The sequence below is a fragment of the Ochlerotatus camptorhynchus genome, unplaced genomic scaffold (assembly GCF_037179485.1).
Source record: "Ochlerotatus camptorhynchus isolate MF236.1 unplaced genomic scaffold, CSIRO-AGI_Acam_v1.1 ptg000176l, whole genome shotgun sequence".
NCBI lineage: Eukaryota > Metazoa > Arthropoda > Insecta > Diptera > Culicidae > Ochlerotatus > Ochlerotatus camptorhynchus.
Window position 1 is genome coordinate 4655331 of NW_027040666.1, and position 27054 is coordinate 4682384.

The 27054-nt window shown below is 36.9% G+C and overlaps 2 protein-coding genes across 4 annotated transcripts in view; one reads left to right on the plus strand and one right to left on the minus strand.

Annotated features, from left to right (window-relative positions):
- The window catches only part of LOC135701739 (serine/threonine-protein kinase 11-interacting protein), a 36000-nt gene extending 9559 nt beyond the window's left edge, over positions 1-26441 (plus strand). For 2 of the 3 annotated variants that reach the window (XM_065222630.1, XM_065222631.1), the window contains exons 8-14: positions 9243-9446; positions 22349-22390; positions 22710-22905; positions 22981-23318; positions 24644-25082; positions 25312-25487; positions 25555-26441. In XM_065222630.1, the coding sequence (XP_065078702.1) occupies positions 9243-9446; positions 22349-22390; positions 22710-22905; positions 22981-23318; positions 24644-25082; positions 25312-25487; positions 25555-26105 (1946 nt within the window). In that variant the 3' untranslated portion in view covers positions 26106-26441. The remainder of the gene's footprint in view (positions 1-9242; positions 9447-22348; positions 22391-22709; positions 22906-22980; positions 23319-24643; positions 25083-25311; positions 25488-25554) is intronic. The other variant, XM_065222632.1, reaches the window with a different exon arrangement.
- Positions 1544-5334, minus strand: LOC135701742 (uncharacterized protein K02A2.6-like). Its single transcript, XM_065222648.1, has 2 exons — positions 4763-5334; positions 1544-4705 (listed from the first exon to the last, which is right to left on the minus strand). Exons 1-2 carry the CDS (start codon positions 5157-5159, stop codon positions 1965-1967), a joined length of 3138 nt encoding a protein of 1045 aa, XP_065078720.1. The 5' UTR covers positions 5160-5334; the 3' UTR covers positions 1544-1964.
- Positions 26442-27054: the final 613 nt, after the last annotated feature.

The following is a 27054-nucleotide window of genomic DNA, read 5'->3' on the forward strand; positions in this document are numbered from 1 at the left end:
TTTGTGCGTTTCATAAAAAATAGAATTGGTCCTTTTTTGTGAAATCGCTGGTAGTAAGTCACGCCAAAACTGCTTGACAAAGTGGTCAATTAATCACATCATTCGAGCAATTTAAACCAACACTCCCTACTTTTTGAAGTTTGCGCAATAAAACCACTGAAAAAGAGCAAGGGTTTCGAGAAAGAGTATAGCCCGCTCCTTCCCATGGTCCACAACTTTTCGGTCCGTCTCATGTATGTGAAACTACCATTAAATAGTCAGCACTTAGTTAAATGTGCTCATTATTTTCGTCTATATGTATTCTTGAGAATTCAACTGAGGAACTTTTGAAAAACAAAATTTTATTGCTTTTAAACAAAAACATTTTTTGATGGATTCGATAATTTTAGTTTACACGGAAATGAAAAACTACCCAAAATTAAGTACTTTTCCCTCAATTCCGGGGTTCAGCCCAATAACCCAAATTTGAGTATATCGCATATAGTAGTTTTCATTTAACACCAGCAAAAAAATTACCTACACTGTATATTCTACCCAAAATTGAGTTTAATTCACGTAAATTTGAGAATATGCAATTTACTCAAAAGTAACTTATTGGGCTGAACTATATCGTTGGGTCGAATCTCTCGTTCCTTTTTTGACAACAATAACGAGTGCAAGTGAGAGGCTGAAGCCAAAATTAAGTAAAAAGAACTCAAATTTTGGGTAGTATTTTTTCTCCGTGTAGACAGTAGACACTGACAACGAAACTAACTCAAAGAGTGAGTCAATTTTACTCATTCGTATGAAGAAATTTCTCAGCACAAGAGTAACTTACTTACTTCAAGTGATGCATAGGGCCAACGTGAAAGATTCTATCCTGGGCGGCTGGGTCAAGATCAGATTCCTGTCGACTTCCTTTATTTCCTTGTTGAGGCTCCCCCGCCATGAGCCCCTCGGTCTGCCTCTGCTGCGATGTCCTGCCGGGTTTCAATCCAGTGCTTGCTTGCAGATTCCGGTTACCCACCTCTATTTATGTTCTCGAATTTCTGTTGATATCGGTTTCTGATGACATCGACGATAGAGCTTAGCATTTGAGGCCCAGTTGTGAGGCCACCAGGCACGAATTATATCCTGCAGACATCGGTTGATAAAGACCTGTAGCTTTTGAGTGTCGCTGGCGTATAACAATACAAATTTCACGTTTGAATTGAAAATTCGTGTTTTGTTGCATTGGCTTATCTGGTTAGATCTGATGGCCGTGGATTTTTCAGAGATGATTCTAAATATAATCTAGATTACTTAATACTCTAGTAACCGCAAGACCGTGCTCTAATCTAATCTAATCGAACACAAGCGCAGCTAGTTCGAAAAAGCATCCTGGAAATTGATTGATGCGTGGACATACCTTATCAAACTCTCCAATTGGGTTCTTTAATTTTGAAAAATATATCGGTTTTTATATATCATCTGAAAGAGCGTGCACAGCGATTTTTTTCGAACCCACACACTTTCATCTCGATTTTTAAATCAAAAATAATAACTTCACTGTTTGACACTATAAAGTATTTGGCTAAACTTAAGATAAGACTTCTTTCTTTTGTTTGTTAAATGTAAAGATGGAAATTCGGCTTACACTTCCAGAACACAACTATCAGTTGCTTCTGAGTTTAATCCCTTTTTATATGTACAATACTGTTTGTTTGTGTGTAAAAAACCCGAACGATTGATGATCGTATGTCGAATGGGTTCAGCCCATTTACCGAGTACGTTACTCATTTTAATTGAATCGCGGTACGCTACAGTCCTTCCTCCTTAAGAACCTAGCTAGTATAATTAGTTATCGAAATTAATCTAATTCAAAAGTTCTTTTTAAGTACACGAAATACATTTCAATTCAACAACAATTAATTCATAATCTTCGATAGCACTTTGTGCTTTACTGTTAGATGACTCTGAAACTAGTCGGATTACGATGCTTCTGCTTAAATTTGATTTCGAGCGCGACTCCTAGTCATGACTAGGCTATCGCTCAGATTGCGTCTTTTGATTCTGAATGAATCTGGATCCAAATCATCTTCCGAGAAACCCAGGAATGGCCCTTTTTCAGCCTCTGACCAGCCTCGGAATTGTATCTTGTCCGGCTCCGTTCTACCACGCTTCCGTTGGGTGAAGTCTGGCAGCGACAGTTTCGAATCCCGGACCTTTGTATGGGCCAACTTCAATTGGTTCCGGTGGGCCATAATCGTCGAACTGTGAAGGGAGATTTGAAAAATATTTTTAGAAATTTGTCTAACAAATCTCGCCTCAATCCATCTCTGGGGATCAGTTTTCTTAAAATTTTTATAGTAAATGGTATCCCCTACCACCAGCTTTAAAAATGGATCAGGTTTAGGTGGAGTTACTACAGGGATATCGTGCGTGTCAGGTTTTCTTAAAAATTGTTTGTATTGTTTGTTAGGATGAATTAAGTCAAGTAGAATTTTGGGTCTATAGGATAACACTTTATGTGCAGGTGGGACTCCTTCTTTTGTGGCAATTTGATTGCGATAATTAATCAAAAAGTAGTTGATTTTACGTGTTAAATCCAGCTGCCGTAGTTCTGGATCAAGAAGGTACTTTTTGAAAACATCCTTGACTACCCTGACTAGACGTTCCGCTTGACCGTTGCTGCTTGGATTGTAAGGAGGGCTTTTCATTACCTTCACTCCATGTTTCTCCAAGAACAAAGAGAATTCCTTCGAGTTAAAAGGTGGACCTCCATCTGTAACCATCACATCAGGAAGGCCGAACCTAGCAAATAGAGTAACTAGCGAAATAATTACTCGTTTTGCGTCTGTTCCATGTAACATGACCTCTACTTCCACCCACTTCGAGTGACTATCTACGATGAGTAGAAAAGTTTTCCCTTCAAAATGGAAGAAATCAGCATGTAAGCGGCTGAAAGGCCTCGAAGTTGGTATCCACTTGTTATGATTGGGTTTTGCAGGAACTGTACCCATCTTGATGCATGCCTCACACGTCTTTACGAAGTTTTCAATATCGTTGCTTATTCCTGGCCAAAAAACCGTTTGACGCGCTAGCTGTTTCATCTTCACGATGCCAATGTGGTTAGCATGCAGCAATTTGAGTATCTTTTCTCTCAATGTTATTGGTATGATTACTCTCTCTTGATAGAGAAGGCAGTCCTGAACCACTTCAAGGTCCGTCCGCAGCGAAAACAAATCCTTCAATGAGCTTTTAACGTTGGTAGGCCACTCATCTCCAATAAACCGCATTACTTCTGCCAAACAAGAATCTTTACGAGATTCTCTAGCAATCAAAGTATAATCTAGAGGCACTCCTTCGGAAAAGTTTAAACTGTTTATATACCCTATGTCCAGGTTTTTCGGAACCGATTGCTCCAGCGGAAACCGCGAACAGAAATCAGCGTTTCCCATGTGTTTTGATGGTCTGTACGCAATCTCAAAGTCGTAGATCGACAATTCCATAGTGTACCTTTGGATTCTAGTCACATATAACGAATTATTACCGGATTTGCCGAATATACCTACCAAAGGTTTATGGTCAGTATATACCTTAAACTTTTGGCCAAAAAGAAATTTGTGAAATTTCTTCACGGTGCAAACTAACGCCAATGCTTCTAAATGAAGTATAGGGTATCGTTTTTGAGCTGGATTCAGCGAAAACGATGTAAAACATATGGATCTTTCTAATCCATTGACCTCATGGGCTAAAACACCTCCTAATCCGTAAGAACTTGCATCCGAGACTACTATGAGCGGTTTGTTTGGATCGTAGTATTCAAGCAATTCTGCATTCAACAAGGCATTCTTGCTGAACTGAAAAGCTTCCTCGCATTCATTAGTCCAAACGAATGTTGCATCATTAGCTAGCAGAGCGTACAAACTCCTTAGCTTGAGGGAAAGATTAGGAACAAATTTATTGTAAAAATTTATCAAACCAAGAAATGCTCTTAGTTCTGTAGTATTTGCAGGTGCTTTGGCTTGACTAATCGTTGAAACTTTTTCAGGAGATGGTTGAAGTCCCTTGTCAGTAATAAGATGTCCTAAATAAGGTAGCTTTGTTACGAAAAACTTGCATTTCTTGAAGTTAACTTTGACATTTGCTTGTGATAGTCGGTCAAAAACCAAATCTAAAGTTTTGGCACACTTTTCTAAAGTTTCTCCAGCAATAAGGACATCGTCCAGATAACAGCTAACATACTCCAGTCCATGCAGGACCTGGTCCATAATTTGTTGAAAGATTGCTGCAGAACTAGAAGCACCTTGTGGAAGTCGATTGTAAGTAAATAATCCTTTCATTGTGTTAATGACAGCGATTTTTTTGGACCGCTCAGACAGAGGAACTTGCGTATACGCCCCAGCCAAATCTAGACAACAGAATACCCTACAGCCTGCTAGAGATGCAAATATATCCTGTGCTAGTGGTAGTGGATACGTGTTAGGTATAATTGCTTTATTTATAGATACTTTACAATCTATCACCATACGAATGTCTTGATCTTTTTTAACTACCACTATCACAGGCGATGCCCATTCACTAGCCTTTATGGGTGTTATTACCTTCTGTTGCTCCAGCATCAGCAAATGTTGTACAAGCTTCTCCTTCAATTTGTACGGTACTGTATACGCCTTTTTGAAGACAGGCTGATCGTTCTTCATGATCAGTTCCCCCTCATAGCCTACGATAGGTTCTGAAAAATCTTTGTCAAAAATTTTCTTAAATTTCAGTTTTAAACTGTCTATAATGCCATTAATACCATTTGTCTCGTTCAGATTATTCACCAACAACGCATTCGTGAACCCAGATCTCCATCCAGGGAAGAAACGATCAAGCCATGATCTCCCAATCAAAGGAACAAAATTGCTATTTCCTTGCAGTACGACAAGTTTTTCTTGGTTTGCTAGACCATTCAACTTTACCTGCACAGAAATTTCTCCTAGAACCTTCAAACGAGCACCATCAACAACAACAAGGTGCCTACTAGTGTTAGCCATTGGAATTCTATGGAAAAATTTCCTACAATCAGTCTCACTGATTACTGAAACAGCTGAACCTGAATCAATTTCCATTTGCAACACACAATTCTGCACATTTGCTTTTATCATGCATGGTTCATTTATGCTTTTAACCGCTGAGATCATCATGCACTCCATTCCGTCCGTTTCTTCACCTGAACTATCATGTCCACCAGACCTCTTGAAATCGTAACTCGTGTCCTTTTCATCCTTATCACCTAAATATCTCACAGAATTTCGGTTCTTGAAGCTGTAGCAGTCTCTTCTCAGATGACCTCTCTTCTTGCAATAATTGCAAATTGCATTTGCGTAAGCACCCCTGTTCTTGTTACCAGATGGCGATCTTCCACGGAAACTAACTTTCTTATCATTCCTGTTAAGATCCCTACCTCTGTATGGTTTGTCGTACCTACCATAGTCTCGGTTACTCTCATCAACTTTTTTCCCTAGTCTACTCTTTACTGAATGCACTTCGTCAGTTCTACGCTCACTAGTCATAGCCTTTGTTTGCTTGTTAGCCACCTCACTGCTGAGTAATTTCTTCTCAATCACCTCAAGTGTCAGTGTCTCTGACATCAATAAAGATTTTTGCAGCTCTCGATCATGCATCCCCATAATTAAACGATCCCTGATTGCAGTCTCTTTGAATTGTAGAAAATTGCACAACTCTGCCTGCAGCTTCACTGACAAAATGAAGCTCTCAGCAGATTCATCTACTCTTTGAAAACGATTATAGAAATAAAACCTTTGCATCATATCAGGGTCTACTTTGTCGAACCGTTCCTTTAACTTTTTTACCATATCATCATAATTTAATGTTTTAAGTTCCACCGTAGGAAACATGAGCTTCAATTCCTCATACACCACCCCAGTAAGGGCAATCAAAACTGATTTTTTTATTTTCTTCATTCCAGCCGTTAAAAGAACTGAGATGTTCCAGTCGCTCCATGTAGTTAGTGAAGGACGTACCCTTCACGTAATGGTCTAATGTACCAAACGATGGCATAGTATAGGTGCTATAGCAAGCAGAAAATAAAAATAAAAAATGACTTACTTGATGCACTTTTGCCTTACTGACGCTGAAATACACAACAGAACGAATGCAGTTGTATACTCACAATGTTTACGTTTGTGAGTGAGACACAGCAGACAGCCTTTCTCTTCTCACAACTCACTTGCTCACTGTCTCTCAGTTTGTCTCTTGTCGCAATGGAACTCACTCTCAGCTTTACCACTTGACTCAATCGTTCTCACTGTTTACAGTTGATATTTTCTCACACTTTTCTCTCGGATACTCCGGAGAATTTGAGATGGCACAATGGAACCAGCAACAATGTCCGTAAGAGAATAAAAAGTTCTTCAATCTATAGATAAATAAAATGGTCAAAACCAATCAGAAAAACGTTCAAAATGGCACTTTTCACAACTTCAATATGAACTGTTCCTGCCGGTTTTCGCACCATATACAACGCGTGCAACACTATTAACCGTTCTTTTCAACCGTGACTCTAATCTGTTCAATGCGTTTTTAGCTCAACGAGGTGAAAACGCATAACAGATGACAAGCACACAGTCTTTTCTCTGCTCAAGTTTTCTCAAGCTCACTGCACTCTTCACAAAAACTCTGCAATAGGTAGAAACTCGGTTTCTTCTAAAAATTCCCTGCAACAGAAAAATCCGTCTGAGACTAAACACTTTTTCCTCGTCGCCAGTTATAAAGTATTTGGCTAAACTTAAGATAAGACTTCTTTCTTTTGTTTGTTAAATGTAAAGATGGAAATTCGGCTTACACTTCCAGAACACAACTATCAGTTGCTTCTGAGTTTAATCCCTTTTTATATGTACAATACTGTTTGTTTGTGTGTAAAAAACTCGAACGATTGATGATCGTATGTCGAATGGGTTCAGCCCATTTACCGAGTACGTTACTCATTTTAATTGAATCGCGGTACGCTACAGACACTAAACTGACAAACCGACAGCTCGCTCCCATACAAAGTGACACCGAGGGTTCTTTTCACTCATCTCCCATGTTCCGTTCAATAGGCTAATTTTCAGTAAACCGCTTTACACTGATAAATTAATCTATTCCTATTTGGCTTGAAATTTAACCAATTTGACATTAAACTCAGTTTAATCATATCGAATAATTAAAAATTATAACATCTCTTTCTAAAAAATAATCATCTGATATTAAACCAAGTTTAATCATGGTTGATTAGATTGAAAATTATCTCTTTTGAATAAATTTTAATCATTTTTGGTTCTATTTAAAAAAATTTTGATTGAATTTTATTTTTTTTTTGATTATACAGGGTGTTTGGTTCCGGGTTTTACATATTTTCAGGGTAGATAGGGCTCCTAAAGTTATGAAAAAATCCCCATGAAACATAGGGTCGGAAAGGACTGCTAAGTGAGTTATTCAACATTTTATGTTTTTTTGTATTGCCAACTTTGGTTAGCTATATTTTTTTAATCTTAATGTGGTTTTCTGATTTCAACATACCAAATTAAAGTCTTAGCTATCAATGCTCTTTGAAAAAGAACTCGATTAAAGTAAATTATCATACATTAAAATTGAAAAGTATGTTGAAAGTACCAAAAAAAAATGGTGAAATTTCATACATTTTAGTGTTTTTAAGTTGAAAATTTTCATTTCTGTTTTTTTAGTTGTTCTACAAAACATTTTCCATACAGTTCCCTAGATTTGTGCGTTTGGTAGTAACCTTGTAGGCTTTATGGTTTTTTCGTAATTATTGATTTAAAACAGCCATCAAAACTTGTGACGTTTTCATAAAATGCGCTATAGTCACCCTATTCGTTCGTACGTTCGGCTGTTGCAGTGGATTTGTGGATGCTTAACCATACCACCTTAAGAACTCAGTATGCCTTAAGAACTCAGTCACAGTAATTAATTGAAAGCTTTCTATGCCAACCAATGTATGAATCTGTATTATTACAAGCACAGTGATGCTCAATGCCCAGGGAAGTTGAGAAAATTTCCAACCTGGAAATGGAACATACTGAGTTCTTAAGGTGATACGATCCAGCGTCCACAGGCACTTTCACTGCCACTTCGAGTTTTCTAGGGAGTTAATCTCGGGCACTATTGCGATTTGAGGCACTAAATTATCATCACAGTTAAGATTAAAAAAATATAGCTAACCAAAGTTGGCAATACAAAAAAACATAAAATGTTGAATAACTCACTTAGCAGTAATTTCCGACCCTATGTTTCATGGGGATTTTTTCATAACTTTAGGAGCCCTATCTACCCTGAAAATATGTAAAACCCGGAACCAAACACCCTGTAAATTAATATTCAAAAAGAATAAAATTTAATACTGGAAAAATTAATTCGAATTTAATCATGCATGACTACTGCCGAAGTAATCATGGCTCGGACTCAATAAGGTGAAGCGGGAATCTGAATACTTTTTAAGCTATTTTGATTTAATTTATCTACGGCAAAAATAATAACTTCTAATGGGGCCTCATAGCCTAGTCAGTAAAGGCACGGTATTACCAAGCCGGAGGCGGCGGGTTCGATTCCCGGTCCGGTCGAGAGAATCTTTCGGGTTGGAAATTTTCTCGACTTCCCTGGGATAGAGTATCATATCAAGCACTGCCACACTATATACAAATTCATGCATTGGTAATTGGCATCGAAAACTCTCAATATAACATAGGAAGTGCATTTAGAACACTAAGTTGAGAGCACGCAATATGCACTAAGCAATAAGCTTGAAATGCTAATAAGAAGAAGAAAAATAATAACTTACTCGTGAGTATTTTCTACCCAAAATTAAGTTGAATTGACTCAAATTTGAGAATATCTCATATACTCACTACACTGATAAAATGAACTATTCCCATTTTGCTTGAAATTTAATCAAGTTTAACCAGTTTAATCAGTTTAATCATATCGAATGATTAAAAATTCATCCTCTCTTTCTAAAAAATAAGCATCTGATATTAATCCCAGTTTAATCATGGTTGATTAGATTGTAGATTATCTTTTTTTGAATAAATTTTAATCGGAACTATGTTAGACGCTCGTCCCAAGTTGTGGGTTCGCCATTTAGTATTCCTAATTAGATGTTTCAAATATGTAAATCCACTATAATGTTAGAGATTTATCGATGAAACCTGACCTTTATCCTGGCCAAAAGTCCACAGACATACAACACTAATCAACAAATTAATATGCAACCATTTCAGATTTGCAATGCCCCGAGTGCAGTAAAGGATTTTGCGTTGAAATAACGGAATCACCAGCGAAATGGATCCCAGCAGACAATAGTAGGCGTGGCGGCATAAAAACCGAATATACAGATGCAACCGCGTCGGAATTGGAAGGGCCAATGCCAGGTCCATCCGGAATGGGCACTGTGTTGAAACAGAGCGGCTCTAAAACCAGTATCGGTAAAAGTATCTTGTTTTAAGTGTTTGGTTATTTGAGTGAGATATCTAGAGATTGTTTAGTCATAACCGATGAATAACTGTTTGTTTTACAGCATAGTTTGGTTTGCAGGCTTGGATTATTGTTTGGATACCTATAGTGTGAATAAGGCTTTTGAAATTGTCTCTTAACAAAAGGGTAATTGTGCCAGTTTTTTGCTAGGTTAGAACATATATTGTGCCATACATATATCTTCGCAGATAAAATCGTAAATAAATATTTCAAATTATATTTAGGCCCTAGGGGTAAAACAACTATTGTCAAAATTGGCACACTTACCCTATGTGCTTTTAAATTATTAGTCGTTGCTCACTCATGGCGGCTGATTGCATCATGAATACTTTTTATTTTTATTGAAGTGCAGCGGAACGGACTAACCTGTTCATGCACTTTCGAACAGTGGGGTTACCTCTAACAAAACCCAAGCAAAATTCTGAAAGAATGAGCATCATTTTAAACTTTGCCAATTAGTACTCGGATGTTCAAAAAAGTACCCAAACTCAGGGTGGTCACTGAACCGAGAAAATCGGGAGAATCTGGAATTAACAGGAAATCGAAAGCAACCGGGATTTTTTTTTGTTATCTTCACTTTAACACTCTTGGATCATTAGTCACTTATCCGGAATGAGATTTGAACTCGTGATTATGGCTCGAGAGGTATGTACGTTGACCACTACGCCACAGTGGTTTAAAAGTCCATTTTGATGCTCTTAATTAACAGCACCGTGGAGAGTAGATTTAGAGTAATGACGCCTTCAGCAAAGTTGATGGGTATGGCATGCTGCATCTTTGGAAGATATGAATTTTGTGATAAATCCCCATAAAAGTGAGATTAAAAAATTATTTTTTCACAATGTCTTCAGCAAATTTATAGCAAAAATTGTTACAAACAACTTTGCTAAAGACATGAAAATCGTATATTTAACCTAAATCGAGAGGGAGCGGCACCGGTGGTGAGTGGTAAGCAAGGGTTCAATCCCAGTCGGCGCCGCCGGGATGTTCTGAGGCATAACATCTCTGATCACGTCTTCCTTCGGAAGGGAAGTAAAGCTGTTGGTCCAGGTGTGGGAGCTGCCTCCCTGGCGTCGGTAGCATTGGTGCTACCTTCACTATGTTCTACGAAGGGGCTGTTCATAAACTACGTAGACCGGTTTTTAGAGGTTATAGACACCCCCCCCCCTCCCCCACGTAGACAATCGTCCATACAATTTTTGGAAATTTGTATGGACCGTAGACAATTGAGGGGGTTAGCAGGAAAGGGATGTAAGTGACGTTGATCGATTCTCTTCATCGACTTTCTCTTTCGTTAATAATTTAGCTGCAAACACATTTCTTGATTCGTGTGCCATTCTGGATGCTAAATGAGAACCTCCTTTATCAAACTATGTGGTAGAAATAGCGCAAAATCTGTTTATAAAGCTGTGGCTATCAAAAGAGAAAATCGATGAACAGGATCGATCAAAGTCACTTACACCCACTTTCTTCTAACCCCCTCAATTGTTTGATATATTTTAATGAAAACGAATTCATCAATGAAAATTAATTCAAGATAAATTAGTATGATGTTTCAGATTCAGGTGAACAAATTCAGATTTTATGTTTATTTTAAAAGTGAGCGTTGCAGTTTTTTCTAGATTGTTTATTTGATAGGCTCAAACCTCTAAAAGGCCGGGGGATTAATAATACATCATAATTAAGTTCTTGAATAGTTTTTCTTAAGAAGGTGATATAGCTGGTTTTTTATCTTTAATTTTAACTTCGTCGGTGTTCTAACTGATTCTGTGACACTACCCCGAATGTCACTACCCCGAACGCCATAACCCCGAACGCCATTACCCCGAATGTCCTACTACCCCGAATGGCCATTACCCCGAATGCCCTACTACCCCGAATGGCCATTACCCCGAAATTAAGACAAATGAAAGAACAGCAAGGGGTCAAAAGAAGGGTACATTTTTAGAAGGAAATTTCGTTTTGGAATTTATATATATATTTGTATATATTTATATTATTAAATGATAATTTTTTATTGGAATTTTGAAGCTTGCAAGCGAGCAAGCTTGTTTTACGCGAGAAGCCCGAGAGATGTCGTTACTGAGGTCCTATGTTTTGAGATACTATGTTTTCAAGAAAAACTTTTTCAAAGTGTTATGTCTGTTGTCTATGATTAAACTCTCTGATTAGTTTCACTTTACTAAATTGATGATACACTACGTTTACTTTTATGGAACTATGTATTTATCAATTCCAAACCATTTTAAAGCTCTTTAGAAAATGACAACCTTCAAGTTTTCGAGCACTTCGTTCACCATTTAAAAAGTCAAAGGGTCTAATATGCAATCCAATTCAATATGCAATACCAGTCGGAAACTGTTAAACCTTATCAAAGAATTGTTCGACCTGAGTCTAGACCTGAGTTGAAGAATTTCTCGTTATGGATTGAAAAATCGGTGCATGGAACGTTGAACTATCGATTACAAATTTATAACATTATTCCACACGTTATTATCCCAAATGGTCATTACCCCGAATCCCTTGCCAAAAGCTATTGATTACATATTTTCCTTATATATTAAAAGAAGGGAATATTCCCTTCCCTTCTTTATCATACATCCAAAGAATAGATTATTTTCTTTTTATATATTCAAAGAAAGGAATATTCCCTTCTTCATCGTTCATCCAATAATTAATTATTTCCTTTTGTTATATTTTCAAAGAAGGGAATATTCCCTTCTTTATCATATATTTAACGAATTGATTATTTTCTCTTTTATATATTAAAAGAAGGGAATATTCCCTTCTTTATCGTATATCCAAAGAATTAATTATTTCCTATTGTTATATTTTCAAAGATGGGAAACTCCCTTGAGCCATTAAGGGGCTGTTCATTAACTACCTAGACAGTTTTTTTTTTGGGATTCTTGACCCCCTCCCTTCCCCTGCGTAGACAATTTTCCATACAAAATTTTTAAAATTTGTATGGACCGTGCACAATTGCAAAAAATATGTTTATGTGGGGACGACCCCGGTTTGGTAATTAACATCGATACCTTTCACGCCAAAGTCACTAGTTCTCATCGTCGGACAAGTCTTGAATGGCCCAATAGTGTTGAATTGACTATAATAATAATAATAATAATAATAATAATAATAATAATAATAACAATAATAATAATAATAATAATAATAATAATAATAATAATAATAATAATAATAATAATAATAATGTTTATGTGTCCTATCCTAAGCCTGGAAAAGCTCTTTCTTCTGTGACTAAGTAACGGTCCAGCCCAGGAAGTGTCCTTATATATGTCCTTATATATTAAAAGAAGGGAATATTCCCTTCCCTTCTTTATCATACATCCAAAGAATAGATTATTTTCTTTTTATATATTCAAAGAAAGGAATATTCCCTTCTTCATCGTTCATCCAATAATTAATTATTTCCTTTTGTTATATTTTCAAAGAAGGGAATATTCCCTTCTTTATCATATATTTAACGAATTGATTATTTTCTCTTTTATATATTAAAAGAAGGGAATATTCCCTTCTTTATCGTATATCCAAAGAATTAATTATTTCCTATTGTTATATTTTCAAAGATGGGAAACTCCCTTGAGCCATTAAGGGGCTGTTCATTAACTACCTAGACAGTTTTTTTTTTGGGATTCTTGACCCCCTCCCTTCCCCTGCGTAGACAATTTTCCATACAAAATTTTTAAAATTTGTATGGACCGTGCACAATTGCAAAAAATATGTTTATGTGGGGACGACCCCGGTTTGGTAATTAACATCGATACCTTTCACGCCAAAGTCACTAGTTCTCATCGTCGGACAAGTCTTGAATGGCCCAATAGTGTTGAATTGACTATAATAATAATAATAATAATAATAATAATAATAATAATAACAATAATAATAATAATAATAATAATAATAATAATAATAATAATAATAATAATAATAATAATAATGTTTATGTGTCCTATCCTAAGCCTGGAAAAGCTCTTTCTTCTGTGACTAAGTAACGGTCCAGCCCAGGAAGTGTTCATTTTTCGTGGATTTGTGGAAATTTTAAATTCTGTACCATTCGTTTAGGGGGCCTCATAGCCTAGTCAGTAAAGGCACGATATTACCAAGCCGGAGGCGGCGGGTTCGATTTCCGGTCCGGTCGAGGGAATTTTTCGGGTTGGAAATTTTCTCGACTTCCCTGGGGATAGAGTATAATCAACAATCAATACGAAACTAACGATTTTAAATTGGCTCACCACTTTAGTAGCCTATTGGTCCCAAGCAAACGATTAACTTACCCTATTCTAGTTGAAATTCTATTACTACACTATGTTTGTTTTGATTCGCTATGAAAGTTTGACAGATAACATCAGGGGTGTGTGGATTCATGCAGAACATGCAGGGGTGAGTGAAATAGCTTGGGACTGCTTGGGACCGTTGTTCTGGTACTGAGTGAGCCAAAAAAAAATAATGATTTTCTTCGGGACCCAGTGGTCTTAGAGTTACCTCTATGGTATAATGGTGCTTGCCACACAATTATACAAATTCATGCATTGGTATTGGCATCGAAAGCTCTCAATTAATAACTGTGGAAAGTGCATTTAGAACACTAAGTTGAGAGCACGTAATAAGCTAATATGCGCTAAGCAATAAGCTTGAAATGCGAACAAGAAGAAGAAGACCATTCATTTTCCCATTGCAGTCGAGTTATATTCTTAGGGTTGCACAATACATCTTTTCATGTTATTTGGATGTCCATAATATCTTAAGTTGTTCTTCGTTTAGCTTAATTTTCAGCTCTGGTATTTCCAGCAATGCCTTCATGGTATCCTACATAGTGTCACGGTTTTCTTTTCTGATAGCAAGTCATTTCCCGGAATTAAATTTCTCCGAAAATTATTTTCTGGAATGTATCATTCCCAGGAAGATCATTTCCCAGGACGTACTGTTTCCCGGAAACTAAATATTCTATTATTTCACAAATAATTGACATAATAAAACCTAGCTTCAGAGTAATCTAAGACTCTAAGACCAGAAGGTCCCGAAGAAACGTGCTCAATTTTTTGGCTAATCGATGCACCTCTCGAAATCGAAACTGAGGAAAATCCCTCATTTTATCTTTCAAACTTTCATAGCTAATCAAATCAAACAAATCAGTACTCAAATTTTGACTAGAATGGGTTACGATAATCGATGTACTTGGGATCAATAGGTTAGTCAAGTAGTGAGGCAATTTAAAATCGTTAGTTTCCACCGGTTGGTAATACAGGTCGGTCTCGACTCTCGGACTCTCGACCATACTCTGTCCTACATTTCTGAATATTCTGTTGTTGATACCAAGTGAGCTGGGTTTTGAGTTTTTAACACAGATTTTCATCCAAAGTAATTTGTGATTAATTACTACCTCTTAGATAAAGGATGTGTCTCCCTCCAACAGACCAGAGCTGTCCTGGCCACGTCCTTGCATCTGGTGGGAAAGGGGACACTTACTTAGAAGGATGCAGAGAACTCTACGACCCCTCATAATTTTCACGGGAAGGGTGGATTTTTATTAGTAGGGAGGGTAAGCCATAGGATACGCCCAGCCAGCAAAATCGTTATATCAAGCATTTAATAAATAGAAGTTGTAAGTAGTTTATCTGTCCGTTGTTGAATTAGATGGATATTTCCTATCGAAGACAGAGGAACGAAAAGGTAAATAAACTTAGCTGAGCGTAACTACGCGTAGGTTAGAACAGTCGGCACCACATGCAACGGATAAGAATTTGAAAATTTTTCACTTAATGCACTTTTTAAAAATGAAATTGTAAATTTATAACATTTTCACTAGAACAAAAATCAACACATACATCGGTGTGTTTGCACGTCCAAGATAAAGAGACGTGCAATAAGCTTGTGCTAATGAGAGTACCGTAAAATGATGTATGAAGCTTTTGTAGCTTTTGATATTAACTTCAACTTTAGTTAATAATCAAAATCTGAATCTCTTATACATGACGAACAAGAGCTGGCAGAACATGCCATTGTTTTTCAATGAATGCAATTTACATTCACTGAAAAACAATGGTGGGTTCTTATCGTTCTGATTCATCATGCATAAGAGATAATGATTTGAGTTGTTTACAAAAGATGTAGCTAATATCAAAGCCTACAAAAGTTTTAAACACTATTGTTCGGAATTCTGTTGATGAAAAAAGTAAGAGGCAAATGAATGTAAATGAATGCACGAAATGAATGTAAATGATTTTCCATCCCTGTGCGTCACTAGTGGCGGGAAATAGTACTAGTCGATGGTGATAAATTTATGACAGCCGGTTCAAATTCTAGAGTTTGAATGATAAATTATTGAAAATAAAATTCAAAATAGTGAGATACGATAATTTTTATGAATGATACATGTGGGAAATTTGTCGAATAATGCAATGTTATGTGAAGTTTCATTGCACTGTGATTGAAAGTTAATGAAAATGCGTTTTTAAATGCACCGATATTATTTAGGTTATGTTTTGTATGACTGCAGATTCCCATCCCGAAATTGACGTCCACGTCTGCTGGATATACTGGATTATGTTGGGACTCCCTGCGACATATACGGGAACGACTAGCGGTTTTAGAGCCCCAGCATATTGTGTGCCTGGGCTACACTAGTAGAATGGGTTTGTGCTGCAAAGTTCCCATCCCGGAGAGTGGCCACATCAAATTAATCTCAAATTACCCCACGACAGCAAACTTTGGAGCTTATATTCAACAAAGTCTGCTTCAAACAAATGATGGAGCATATTCGCTCTGTCCCTGTAAACAGTGGCAACCTTTCTCCACTGCGCAAATTTGTTGCTCCCCGACTTCGGAATCCGAAAAAGTTGAAATTTGTTATCGTTGCATCCCGGGATAATGCAACGATCTTGCAGCAGCAATGAAAATGTGAACCGTTGGAGCTTAACGTTTTATAAAAATAAACTATTTTCCTGATTGCAAGCAGTGACATCATTGAAGTCATTTGCCATTTTGAAGAAGGCTACTTTTCCTACAATTTTACAAACAATGCAAATATCCAATTTAAAAAGTGAAAATTCTGATATGACTCACGTTTGACAGATATTTAACATTTTTATCACCGTTACCACAGCAGCGCCACTGGTGGCCGGTGATTGTTTGGATTTAACTATACGTTTGACAGTGGGCAACATCACGGGCCTTATTTAAATTAAAGCCCTACAGTAAAAGTATGGACGTCTGTCAAAAGTTGTTCCAATCGAACCGTCAAAATGCACCGCTTTGCTCGATTGGAACAGCTTTTTTCAGTTTTGTGGTGACAGTCGTCCATACTTTTACTGTACACGAAACGAAAATCAATTATTTAATTCATGTGTTTCACTTATACGTTTTTGCCAAAGCATCAGCCTTATACATTCCATAAGACAAACCACATAGGTCCTATTAGAATGCATATAAGGTATGTGTGACCGCTTATACATTTCATTTGACACATGATCTTTATTAACTTTTTGCAAGGCGTTTGCTTATTAGTTGACTTATACATTTTATGAATAATCAGCAATGGAAATTTGCCAAAAAGTATAAGGAGATTTCTATCCGTGTAGGGCTTTAATTTAAATACGGCCCGCCTGACGCATACTTGGTGGAAAGGGACGGAAAAAACGTGTTATAAGCCAGGTTATAAGCATGAAAAACAAGAGCAGAGGATAGCATCATAAACATGAAAGCCAGTCAGGCCCCTGGTTTTACCTGAGTGGTACGGCGTAGATCATTTTGTTACTTTCTGCCAGTTTTTTGATGAGGATATAGAAAATTCCATCATCACCTGCTTTCATGTTTTGAAACTTTTTAGTTATAGTTTTTACTTCGTCCAAATCAATTCACCAGCAATAATCCCGGGAGGAAATATTCAGAAAATCCCGAGCAGCCTTATTCGCAATAAAACTATTAAGACCCAAACTAAAATTATTGCTTTTTCCGCATTTCTGAATAAAATTTTACCACCTTCCTGGAGCATATTCTTCAAAAACCTCAAAACGAACTTTTGCCTCACCTTAGTCTAAACTGTATGACTTTGCTTATGTCGCTGAATTCTGGAATAGCAGATTCAAGTTGTAATAGTAAGGTTGAATATTAATGAAATATTTTCCTACATTAACTAATAAGCCATAATACTACAATGATGCCATTTTGATTGAACGAACAGCTAATCAGTCTATGATGTCATAAACATTTGTGTTATGGTGGTATGCTTAAAGATGGAGTTGATGGGTCGATAGGTACCCGAGCAAAGCAAGAGATCACATTGAAATCAAAATTTGCTGTTATGATGTAACTTATTTTGAATACTCCAGTTAATTTAATTTTGGTTGACTTAACGGTTAACACAGCAACAATTAGAGAAATTTGTTTGACTTAACGGTTAACACAGCAAAAATTAGAGCAAAACACTGTTGAATCAAACGGAAAACTAATCCTGCTTTCAATTAAATCAACTGGGTTGGTCATTAAATTTTAATACTTCTAGAAGAATCACCATAATATATTGTAAGTTGAATTAAATATGTGACCTTAAAAGCAAACAGACAAAGTAGGATATCGATCAATTTTCTTTTATTAACTACTAGCTGAACCCCGTGCGAGCGTCGCTACGATTCGATTAAATGAACGAAAATTAAATAGAATAGTTATGGGAGGGGTCTCGAACGATCATAAGAACCTATCCTGGCCCCAAAAACCCCTGCATACAAATTTTCACGCCGTTCGGTTCAGTAGTTTCCGAGCCATAAGGGTCAGAAAGACAAACAGAATTTAATTTTTATATATAGAGAGTCACTTTTACACTCTTGGGTCATTCTTGATTTGTCCGGGCATGAGATTTGAACTCGTTAATTTGGTTTAATAGTTATGCCGTCCCTAATCAACCTATCAATTTAAATTTTATTCTGACGTATTTTCCTGTAATCGTCAACATCAATCACAAGCAACGCCTCACACGCATTATTAAATTCAACGGGGGAAATGAAGTTCAGCTGAATCGAAAGCAATCTATGAATAAATATATAAATTTCCCGGGAAATTCAGGAATCCTGAAAAACGAAAATTTTGTTCCCGCGAATCGGAATTCCGGGAATTCTAATTTTCCGAGAAATCATTAACGGGATTGGAAACCCTAGTTATATACAGTCGTTTTGTTGCGTGATTTACCAGGAAAATATAAATAATCAAATAAGCCAGTAGTACTGTGACCTATCCTAATTCCGCGCTGCGCCGTGGATTTGACAATAAACTTGAATATTTTGCATTTATATTGATTTTTTTTAAAATAATATTCGCATGTGTATCTCAAATTGATCGTACAGCAGTAAAGGGTGATACGGTCAAAATTTGGTCAAGGGAAAACGCGTGTAAATCGGTGAAATCGTTTATTTAAAAAATCAAATTAAATTTCTTTTTCAAGTTCAATTAGTATAAAATTCAGGAAAAATATTCAGTTAGGCTTCCGCTTTTCCAAATCCGAATTGCCGGGCCTTACGCTTGACCCCTGCCATCAGATTTTGTACAGCCACCTTGTCCACCTTCTTCGCCGCAGAAAGCCAGTTTGCCTTGAACTGCTGCTCGCCCTTAGCAGTTTTTTTGGTCTTCTTTAGGTTCCGCTTGACAATAGCCCAGTATTTCTCAATTGGGCGGAGCTCTGGCGTGTTGGGAGGGTTCTTGTCCTTGGGAACCACCTGCACGTTGTTGGCGGCGTACCACTCCATGGCCTTTGTACCGTAATGGCAAGATGTCAAATCCGGCCAAAACAGTACGGAACAACCGTGTTTCTTCAGGAAAGGCAGCAGACGTTTATTCAAACACTCTTTCACGTAAATTTCTTGGTTGATAGTCCCGGAAGCTATGAAAATGCTGCTTTTCAAGCCACAGGTACAGATGGCTTGCCAAACCAGATATTTCTTTGCGAACTTTGACAGTTTCATGTGCTTGAAAACATCTGCTACCTTTCCCCTTCCTTTTGCCGTATAAAACTCCTGTCCCGGAAACTGCTTGTAGTCGGCTTTGACGTAGGTTTCGTCGTCCATTACCACGCAGTCAAACTTCGTCAGCATCGTCGTGTACAGCCTCCGGGATCGCGCTTTGGCCGTCGTATTTTGTTTATCATCGCGATTTGGAGTCACTACCTTCTTGTAAGTCGATAGTCCGGCTCGTTTTTTGGCTCGATGCACGGTTGTAGACGATACACCCAGCTTATTTGCGGCATCTCGGAGAGAGAGGTTAGGGTTTCGCTTGAAACTACCGGCAACTCTCTTTGTCGTCTCAGCGGCTTCCGGTTTTCGATTTCCCCCCGATCCAGACTTCCTGGCTGTCGACAAACGTTCCCCAAACACTTTAATTACATTTGTAACGGTTGATTTGGCAACTTTTAGCGATTTTGCCAACTTTGCGTGCGAGTAGCTCGGATTTTCGCGATGCGCGAGCAAAATTTTGATACGCTGCTCTTCTTGCTTGGACGGCATTTTGACAACTGAAGAGTGAATTCCAAAATCAAAATAGGAGCAACATTCTACACACACACACCTTCAAAATGAGGGGTGTTCAGGTTTTTTAAATGCAAAATTGAAAGAAATACGTCAAGTTGATATTGACCAAATTTTGATCGTATCACCCTTTACTTAAATTTTAGAAAAACGGCTCTAAAAGCACAATTTAAAAAGATACGTCTCTGAATTTTTGGTAGTAATCGTTGGCTCAGTGTTGGGCATATTTGGTTGAGTTTACAAAAAGTTAGAGCAGTTTAAGGAAAACGCATTTTTCTTGAAAAATCTTATTTTCTTGAAATAAAATGAACATAACTTCTTGAAATTTTGCTCGTTTTTAGTCGTGTAAAGATCATTCATTTGCCACTAATTTGACTAAAATTCGTCCACTAGTTAAAACTTGAAAATCGAGCGTTTTACTAAAATAAATCTAACTTCATACAGGTGCATCCAATAAAGACCAAAATTATAGCAATAAATCAATAAACAATTAAAAAATAAGAAGTTTATTCACCATGTTTAAAAAAAAATGTTCTAAGTACGATCCATTTTGAGATACACTGTATGTAAAAAAACAAAATACTGATAGAATAAAAACCACGGGTTTAGGGCACCGCTGTACTTTTTACTGCCTAATACCGTGTTTTGTTTGCAGCAGCAACATTTCTTAATAAAACGTATGGTTTACATTCTGGATCGATTGAACAAGGCTCTGTGTAACGTTAGAAACAGAAGTTCTATACATGATGATGCACCTCGTTTGTTTAATATAAGTGTCATTCTTCAAGTGCGTGGTATTAAGCGCAATCGTATGCTTAAACACTTTTTTTTTTAATTTTTAGGTAATTTTATGATTAATCACTAACACTTTGTTTTCATGATACTGCATGAATCTACCTCCAAAGACCCCCGCTCACATCACTTACGTTACGTGATACTTTGCGCCATAATGATAGCCAAAGCTATTGTCTAAATCCACGCAAACGCAAAGTATCCATTGTGCGTGGCTCTTAACTGTCAGATTTACTGCAACGTATCACTAACGGGCTCAATATGGGTGGGCCTTAAAATACCAATCAGATTGCCATGAATGAGAAAACGAATGGATCACGCTAGGCTTTTTGTTCTAGCCACCTCGCATTTTCTAAGGTCTTATTCCATTACCGAGTTTTTTTTTTCTTTTGAATTACTGTGACAAATATTTTGGAATAATTCATATTGTGAAACGATAATGTTTTACTATTCAATTGCTTGCATAAAAAATATCATGTTTAAAAAAATCGAATAGGAGAGGATATTTATTTCTTTGTCCTTTTATTCGTGTGACTTTCACATGCATAATAAATTTACACTTTATCTATAAAACACGTTTTCAACAAGTTAACTAATCTACACTGATGATATTCAAATTTGATCATTTTTAGTATGATTATGCACACAAATTTTAAAATATGCTCATAACCTCCCTTATAGATCTTCCAAAATTATAATAACAAGTTACAAGGAGTCTATAATCCCATATCAGCCTCATATGGAAAAAGTAGGCATTGAAAAAATGGCAGTTGAAGTTACGGCGTACTTCCCATGTAAATATATTAAAAATCATATTAATTTACTAACTCTGTTATTATGGAGACTCCCTTCTGGAGCTCCCACCCATCTCCTAACTCCGTATCCTCGGGGTTCTCCTCTGGAACCTCACATCCCCTTCCTATTAGCTCTGTAATTAGGGGGACTCCCGTCTGAAGTCCCCACCCCTCGTCTTTAAGAGATGAACCAGCCCAAGGCTGAAAATCTCTCTAATAAAGCAAAAAAAAAAAAAAAAAAAAATATTAATTTACTAAATATGTCTATCAAGTTAAAATCAGTTGCAAAGAAGTCTGCATGATTTGTTATATTAGCAGAGAACTTTAACTTGACTTCTAGACGATTGAATTTCAGGATGGGACTGACAAACTGTTTTGATGTTGTTTCACATTTTTCATAATCAAAGTCCGTAGTTTTATCACTTGATATGAAAGTAGATGTCAATTTATAATGGATAGCGTTATTATCTTAAAATTGACGAATATCCATATGAGACTGATATGTATATATGTATTAAACATGAAATCCATCCGGTCATGGTGTTCCAATAGATTTGTCACTGTATTGTATACATATCGGTCTAGTAGAAGTAGTTTAAGTTGTGGAAATAGGTATTATACCTAGATACACCATTGGATGATGTCTACTAATATTACTAATTATTGTCGATATATTAGATGCTTAGTTATTCGTGAATTTGAATAGTATTGAACTAAACATTAATAAATCAACAGCTTTGCCGGATGCATGGAAGTCACCGGTGAAAAATAAACCGAGTAAGCTGCTTGATTAATATTTTTTGTGTAGAGTAAGAATTATATAGATTGGTTTCAAAAAAAAAAAAAAAAAACGTTGAGAATAAAGAATCGGTAAATCGGCAAAATTGAATGGATATTTTCTGCTTCCTGTTTGTGTTGGTGTGATCGTTTGCTTTGGGACTAGCTGTTCATTCATGTACTTCCGGTGGACGCATTATTGCTGAGACCTGATGTATGGCGTAAACAGCTAATTTCAATGTTGCACTATAATGGTACGCTGCATCGTGTTTTGAAGTATTGAGGCAAACAGCATTTACTTACTTGCCGATGGTTTCAGGATCAACTGGTTCACTGAATGATTCTTCATCATGTTCTCGGATTTCACAGCCGAGCAGTTCATGTGACTCAAACCGAAGTGTAGCAGGCAGTACCAATTCTGAAAGAGATCGGGATGTGGATTTGCTTGGTAATGAAAGCGACATAGAAGTTCTCAGCAATCCTAGTCAAAGCAGTATCGAGGTACTGGATCGAGGGTAAGTAATTAGAATTACTTTCTTTTAAGCTCTCTTTCTTCTAAAAAGGTAATTAATTTAATTTATGCTTTTCAGTTTCCATCCAAGTAGGAAACACTCAGAAGAAAGGAAAAATCTCCAATTACCGGGTCTCGAAGCTTTAAACGACGATAGTCTCAACAACATATCAGTTACGCTTACCAACCAAGAGACCTCAACTCATGATCTCATAGCAAAAGTAGCTGATAGTTTTAATAAAATCATAAAATTTGAAGATGCATCTTCTACCGACAAAGAAAACAGTTCATCTCAAAAACCGAATCCAGCGTTACTTTCCCATAAAAAATCGTTCCTTACCGCAGCCAATCTTACCGAGAGCAGCTCTTCGGGCTCAGTGACGGACAGCGTTTGCACTGCTTACGAATCGATTCAAGGTAAGTCAATTCGCTTAATTTCACTTTGTTTCTGGTATTAGAGCTATTCCCCCCTATTCTGCGAGTCACGTGACTCTCTCTCACCGGTGAGGTGACAATAGTCACCTCGTGTGAGGTGACTCTCCATTTGATTTGCATGGAGAGTCACCTCACACGAGGTGACAATTGTCACCTCACCGGTGAGAGAGAGTCACGTGACTCGCAGAATAAGGGGGATTGTTTTAACGGGACTGTACTTAAATAAATGTTATAAAACGCTACCTTATCGGACTACTGGTTTCGGACATATGATCTAAACCTGGGAGTTGGTTCGACTGCACTGCCCATAACCGCAAGTTATTCCCATTTGTAAAAAACGAGAAATCGGCATTGAAAGATTTTACAAGTTTTCTCATCTAACACTTATTTTGGATAGTTTTGAAAACAAATATGCAATGTGATAGAATGCATCTATGTACTAAACATATTGGTTAACATTTCGTGAAATTTTTATTTTATAACTAAAATCAAAGTGGGACTGACTTACAATTAACGTCAATGTGAAAAATAACCGCAAGTCAGTCACAATGCCATGCCGACGGTGCATTATTTTAGCATAGTATTGAACAGTAGAAAGATACCATGGTCTCATAGAACATTATTTAATGTTTTTGGAATCGTTCCGCTGGTGCCAAATCCACCATGCGATAAATCAATTCACATTAGAATTTTAAAAGAAGATAAATAAGTGTCATGCTGAGTATCCAGCAGTTGGTCACATCCAAACATGTTCCGGGTATCCCTGGAGAAGTGATAAAACCTTTTTAATCAAAATCCATCATATGCGATACATCAAATCACATGAAAATTCAGAGGCATAACCATTGGCGGTCATACTGAGGATCGTAAGAACTATATTGGCCACATCCGGATATGTTCCGGATACCCTGTCTTGAGTCAAATCTCATGATGCTATATTTTGTCTAACATTCTTTATTCAATAGAAGCAAGCCTAAACACATAGATGTGACGTTGTTTTATAGTTTATTTAATGAAATTTTTTTTCCTAATGGGACTGACTTGCGGTTACTTTTCGCTATGGGACAATTTGACTTGGTATTGTTTTTCATTTTCCTTGGATAAACCACCTTTTTTCAATAGCACAGCTCAAAAAACGTAGAAAGATAAACTAAATAATGCTGCTAACTCAAAATTGCTGAAAATACAGAAAAGACTGACTTGCGGCTACCGGCAGTGCAGCTATTAAAATTCGGTGCCACCATAAATACCGTTCCGTTAAGATCGCCAAACGTGAAAGCAACATAACAAACTCACTATACTTACAGATCCAAAACAAAGCAGCGCTTCAGATGAAACCATTGAAAGTGACAAATCAAAGCAGAAATCACAACTGACACAACCAGGAGTTGATTCACCGGCATCGAAGTCCGAAAACTCCGTTATTAGCACTGTGCTTGGTGGACTCTTCCAATCGACCAACATGTTGATGTCCAAAGCGCCCAAACCGAGTAAATCGGATTCAACGCCCAAATTAGCTTTCGAATCTATTAAATACTCATACACGGACTATGCCAAAGTTGATCACAGGTTAAAACTTTACCTCTACCAGAATCTCTTTGAAGATGCGAATGAAACATTGAAGTGGCTTGTTTCTTGTGTTATCTTTGACGAAAATCAACTGGATAAGTGGCCCACTGGGTTTGATGGTTTGTTCATCATGTCAACTACCAAATTCTATGTGATGAAGAAGATTGCTGCTGAAAAGTATGTCTAGTAGGGTGCTTAATGTTGGCCTAAGGTTTCTAATATTGGGCCCATATATAAATTTCAATAGAAAACATTTGTTGTCCATTGTTTTACGAGAAAAAAAAAACAGAACATTTTTATCGATTGGCCATTATCATTAGATCCATAGGCCAACATTAGAGCCATTTCCCCTATTGCAGTTAAAAATTGGCAGGTTTTAATACTCGGTATGATTTTTTTGTTATAGCGATGAACCATCAACATGGATGAAGAAACATCTTTCCGGTACGATAGATCGTGTTGGAATAGCTCAAGTGCTTCCATGGAAAATTGGAATGAAATTCGTAATCAGTGCAGTAGGGGGAATTCACATTATTCTGCAGGACATCTTAAGAACTGATTGCCTTATTCTATTTTTTGCAGGTATTAATTGTCAATGCTCAGGAGGTTTGTATGAGTTGAAAAATAATCAGTTTATATGTTTTCACAGATAATCCTCTACCGGAGTACTGCACAGTTGATTATCAACCATCGGAACTACTCACAAACAAGCTCAGCAAGGCGACTGGAGGCGAAATCGTCAAAATTCTGATGGTCATAAACTTTTGCGACGTGCTATCAGATGACGTGCTACAAAGTGTACAGTTGTGCACCTTATTGTTAACAGATAGTCATCTCTATCTAGCAGCGGATATCAAATGGCTCAATGAAAATAGCAAATATCAAATCGAAGCAAAATTTACGCAGCTCATGACAAATCTAGTCGAGCTGGAAGACATCCACAGTCTTTCCTGTCGTTTCAATTTTATGGATGAACAGGAGGATAAGTACGAAACATGGCGAATCGATTTTGCCACAGTCACCGCCAAAGAAAGCGCCGTCTCGACAATATGTAACTCGTGGGAAAAAATCTTTGGAGTGCCTTTGATTAATAGTACGAATAATAGCAACAGCAATAATATTAATAATAACGATAGTAGTTTGGCATCTAATAGCAGTCGCTTTAATGATAGCAAAATCATCAACAATTACAACAATTGATGTAAGAATTCACCGTCCTTGCTCTGTTTCACATCAATTGAAGTCATCTTTCGTTGGATAAGTTTTGGGAATCAATTGTAGAATAATTTGCGTGTTTATAGTTTGTCACATGTGTTTAAACATATAGAAAGTGATATTAGGTCTATTAAAAAAAGTGTTTTACCAATTATTTGATTAGTGTTATCGATTGTGTAGTAAGATATTTATACCAATTTTACTTCAACCCAATAATGTACTGTATAAAAGAAGAAATGTGATCGTAATAGACAGTCTCAATATATTTAAAAATGTATTCATTGGCTACCTGACCCGAATAAATTTTAATATCGATGAAACGCGTGTTTTTTGTTAACATTGATAGGTAATTTGACAATCTAACCGATACTTCCCCATATTGCTTAATCTTTTGTCCTTAGTTGGGTTCAAGTCTTACGTATTTTCTTTACGAAAATAAAATGCATAATAATTACAATATTCGTTAAAAATTAGTATATTGGGAAATAAAAATCGATTACTATTGTTTCCATATCATTTATTCATTGTCACCCATATTCTTGTTTTCGTTCGAAACGTATATTTCATACATTTTTTTGTATGAAGTAACGGTTCGAATCCGAGAATATGGGTGTTTATCTTTGTTGATGTATCAAGCGGAAATTTCAGTTTAATTTTCGGAAATAAATTCGCGACGAACTTTTTTGGGTTCCATACCTATCTTGTTTGGGGTTTTTATTTGCAACTGACAAAAACAAAGGAACATAATGTGCGGGAATTTACTAGCGTGAGGGAGTGGTTGGTTGATGTACTCTAAAACAATTTGCTCTAAACAAACTCCCCATCTTGAGGCAGGAGCCTCAATATCTTAAGCTTTCAGGCAGAATTAAGGCAGGCTTCTACTTGTGTGAGAATAGTATGCAGCTGTTCGAAGGTTTGCTGTCCACGACTGAGC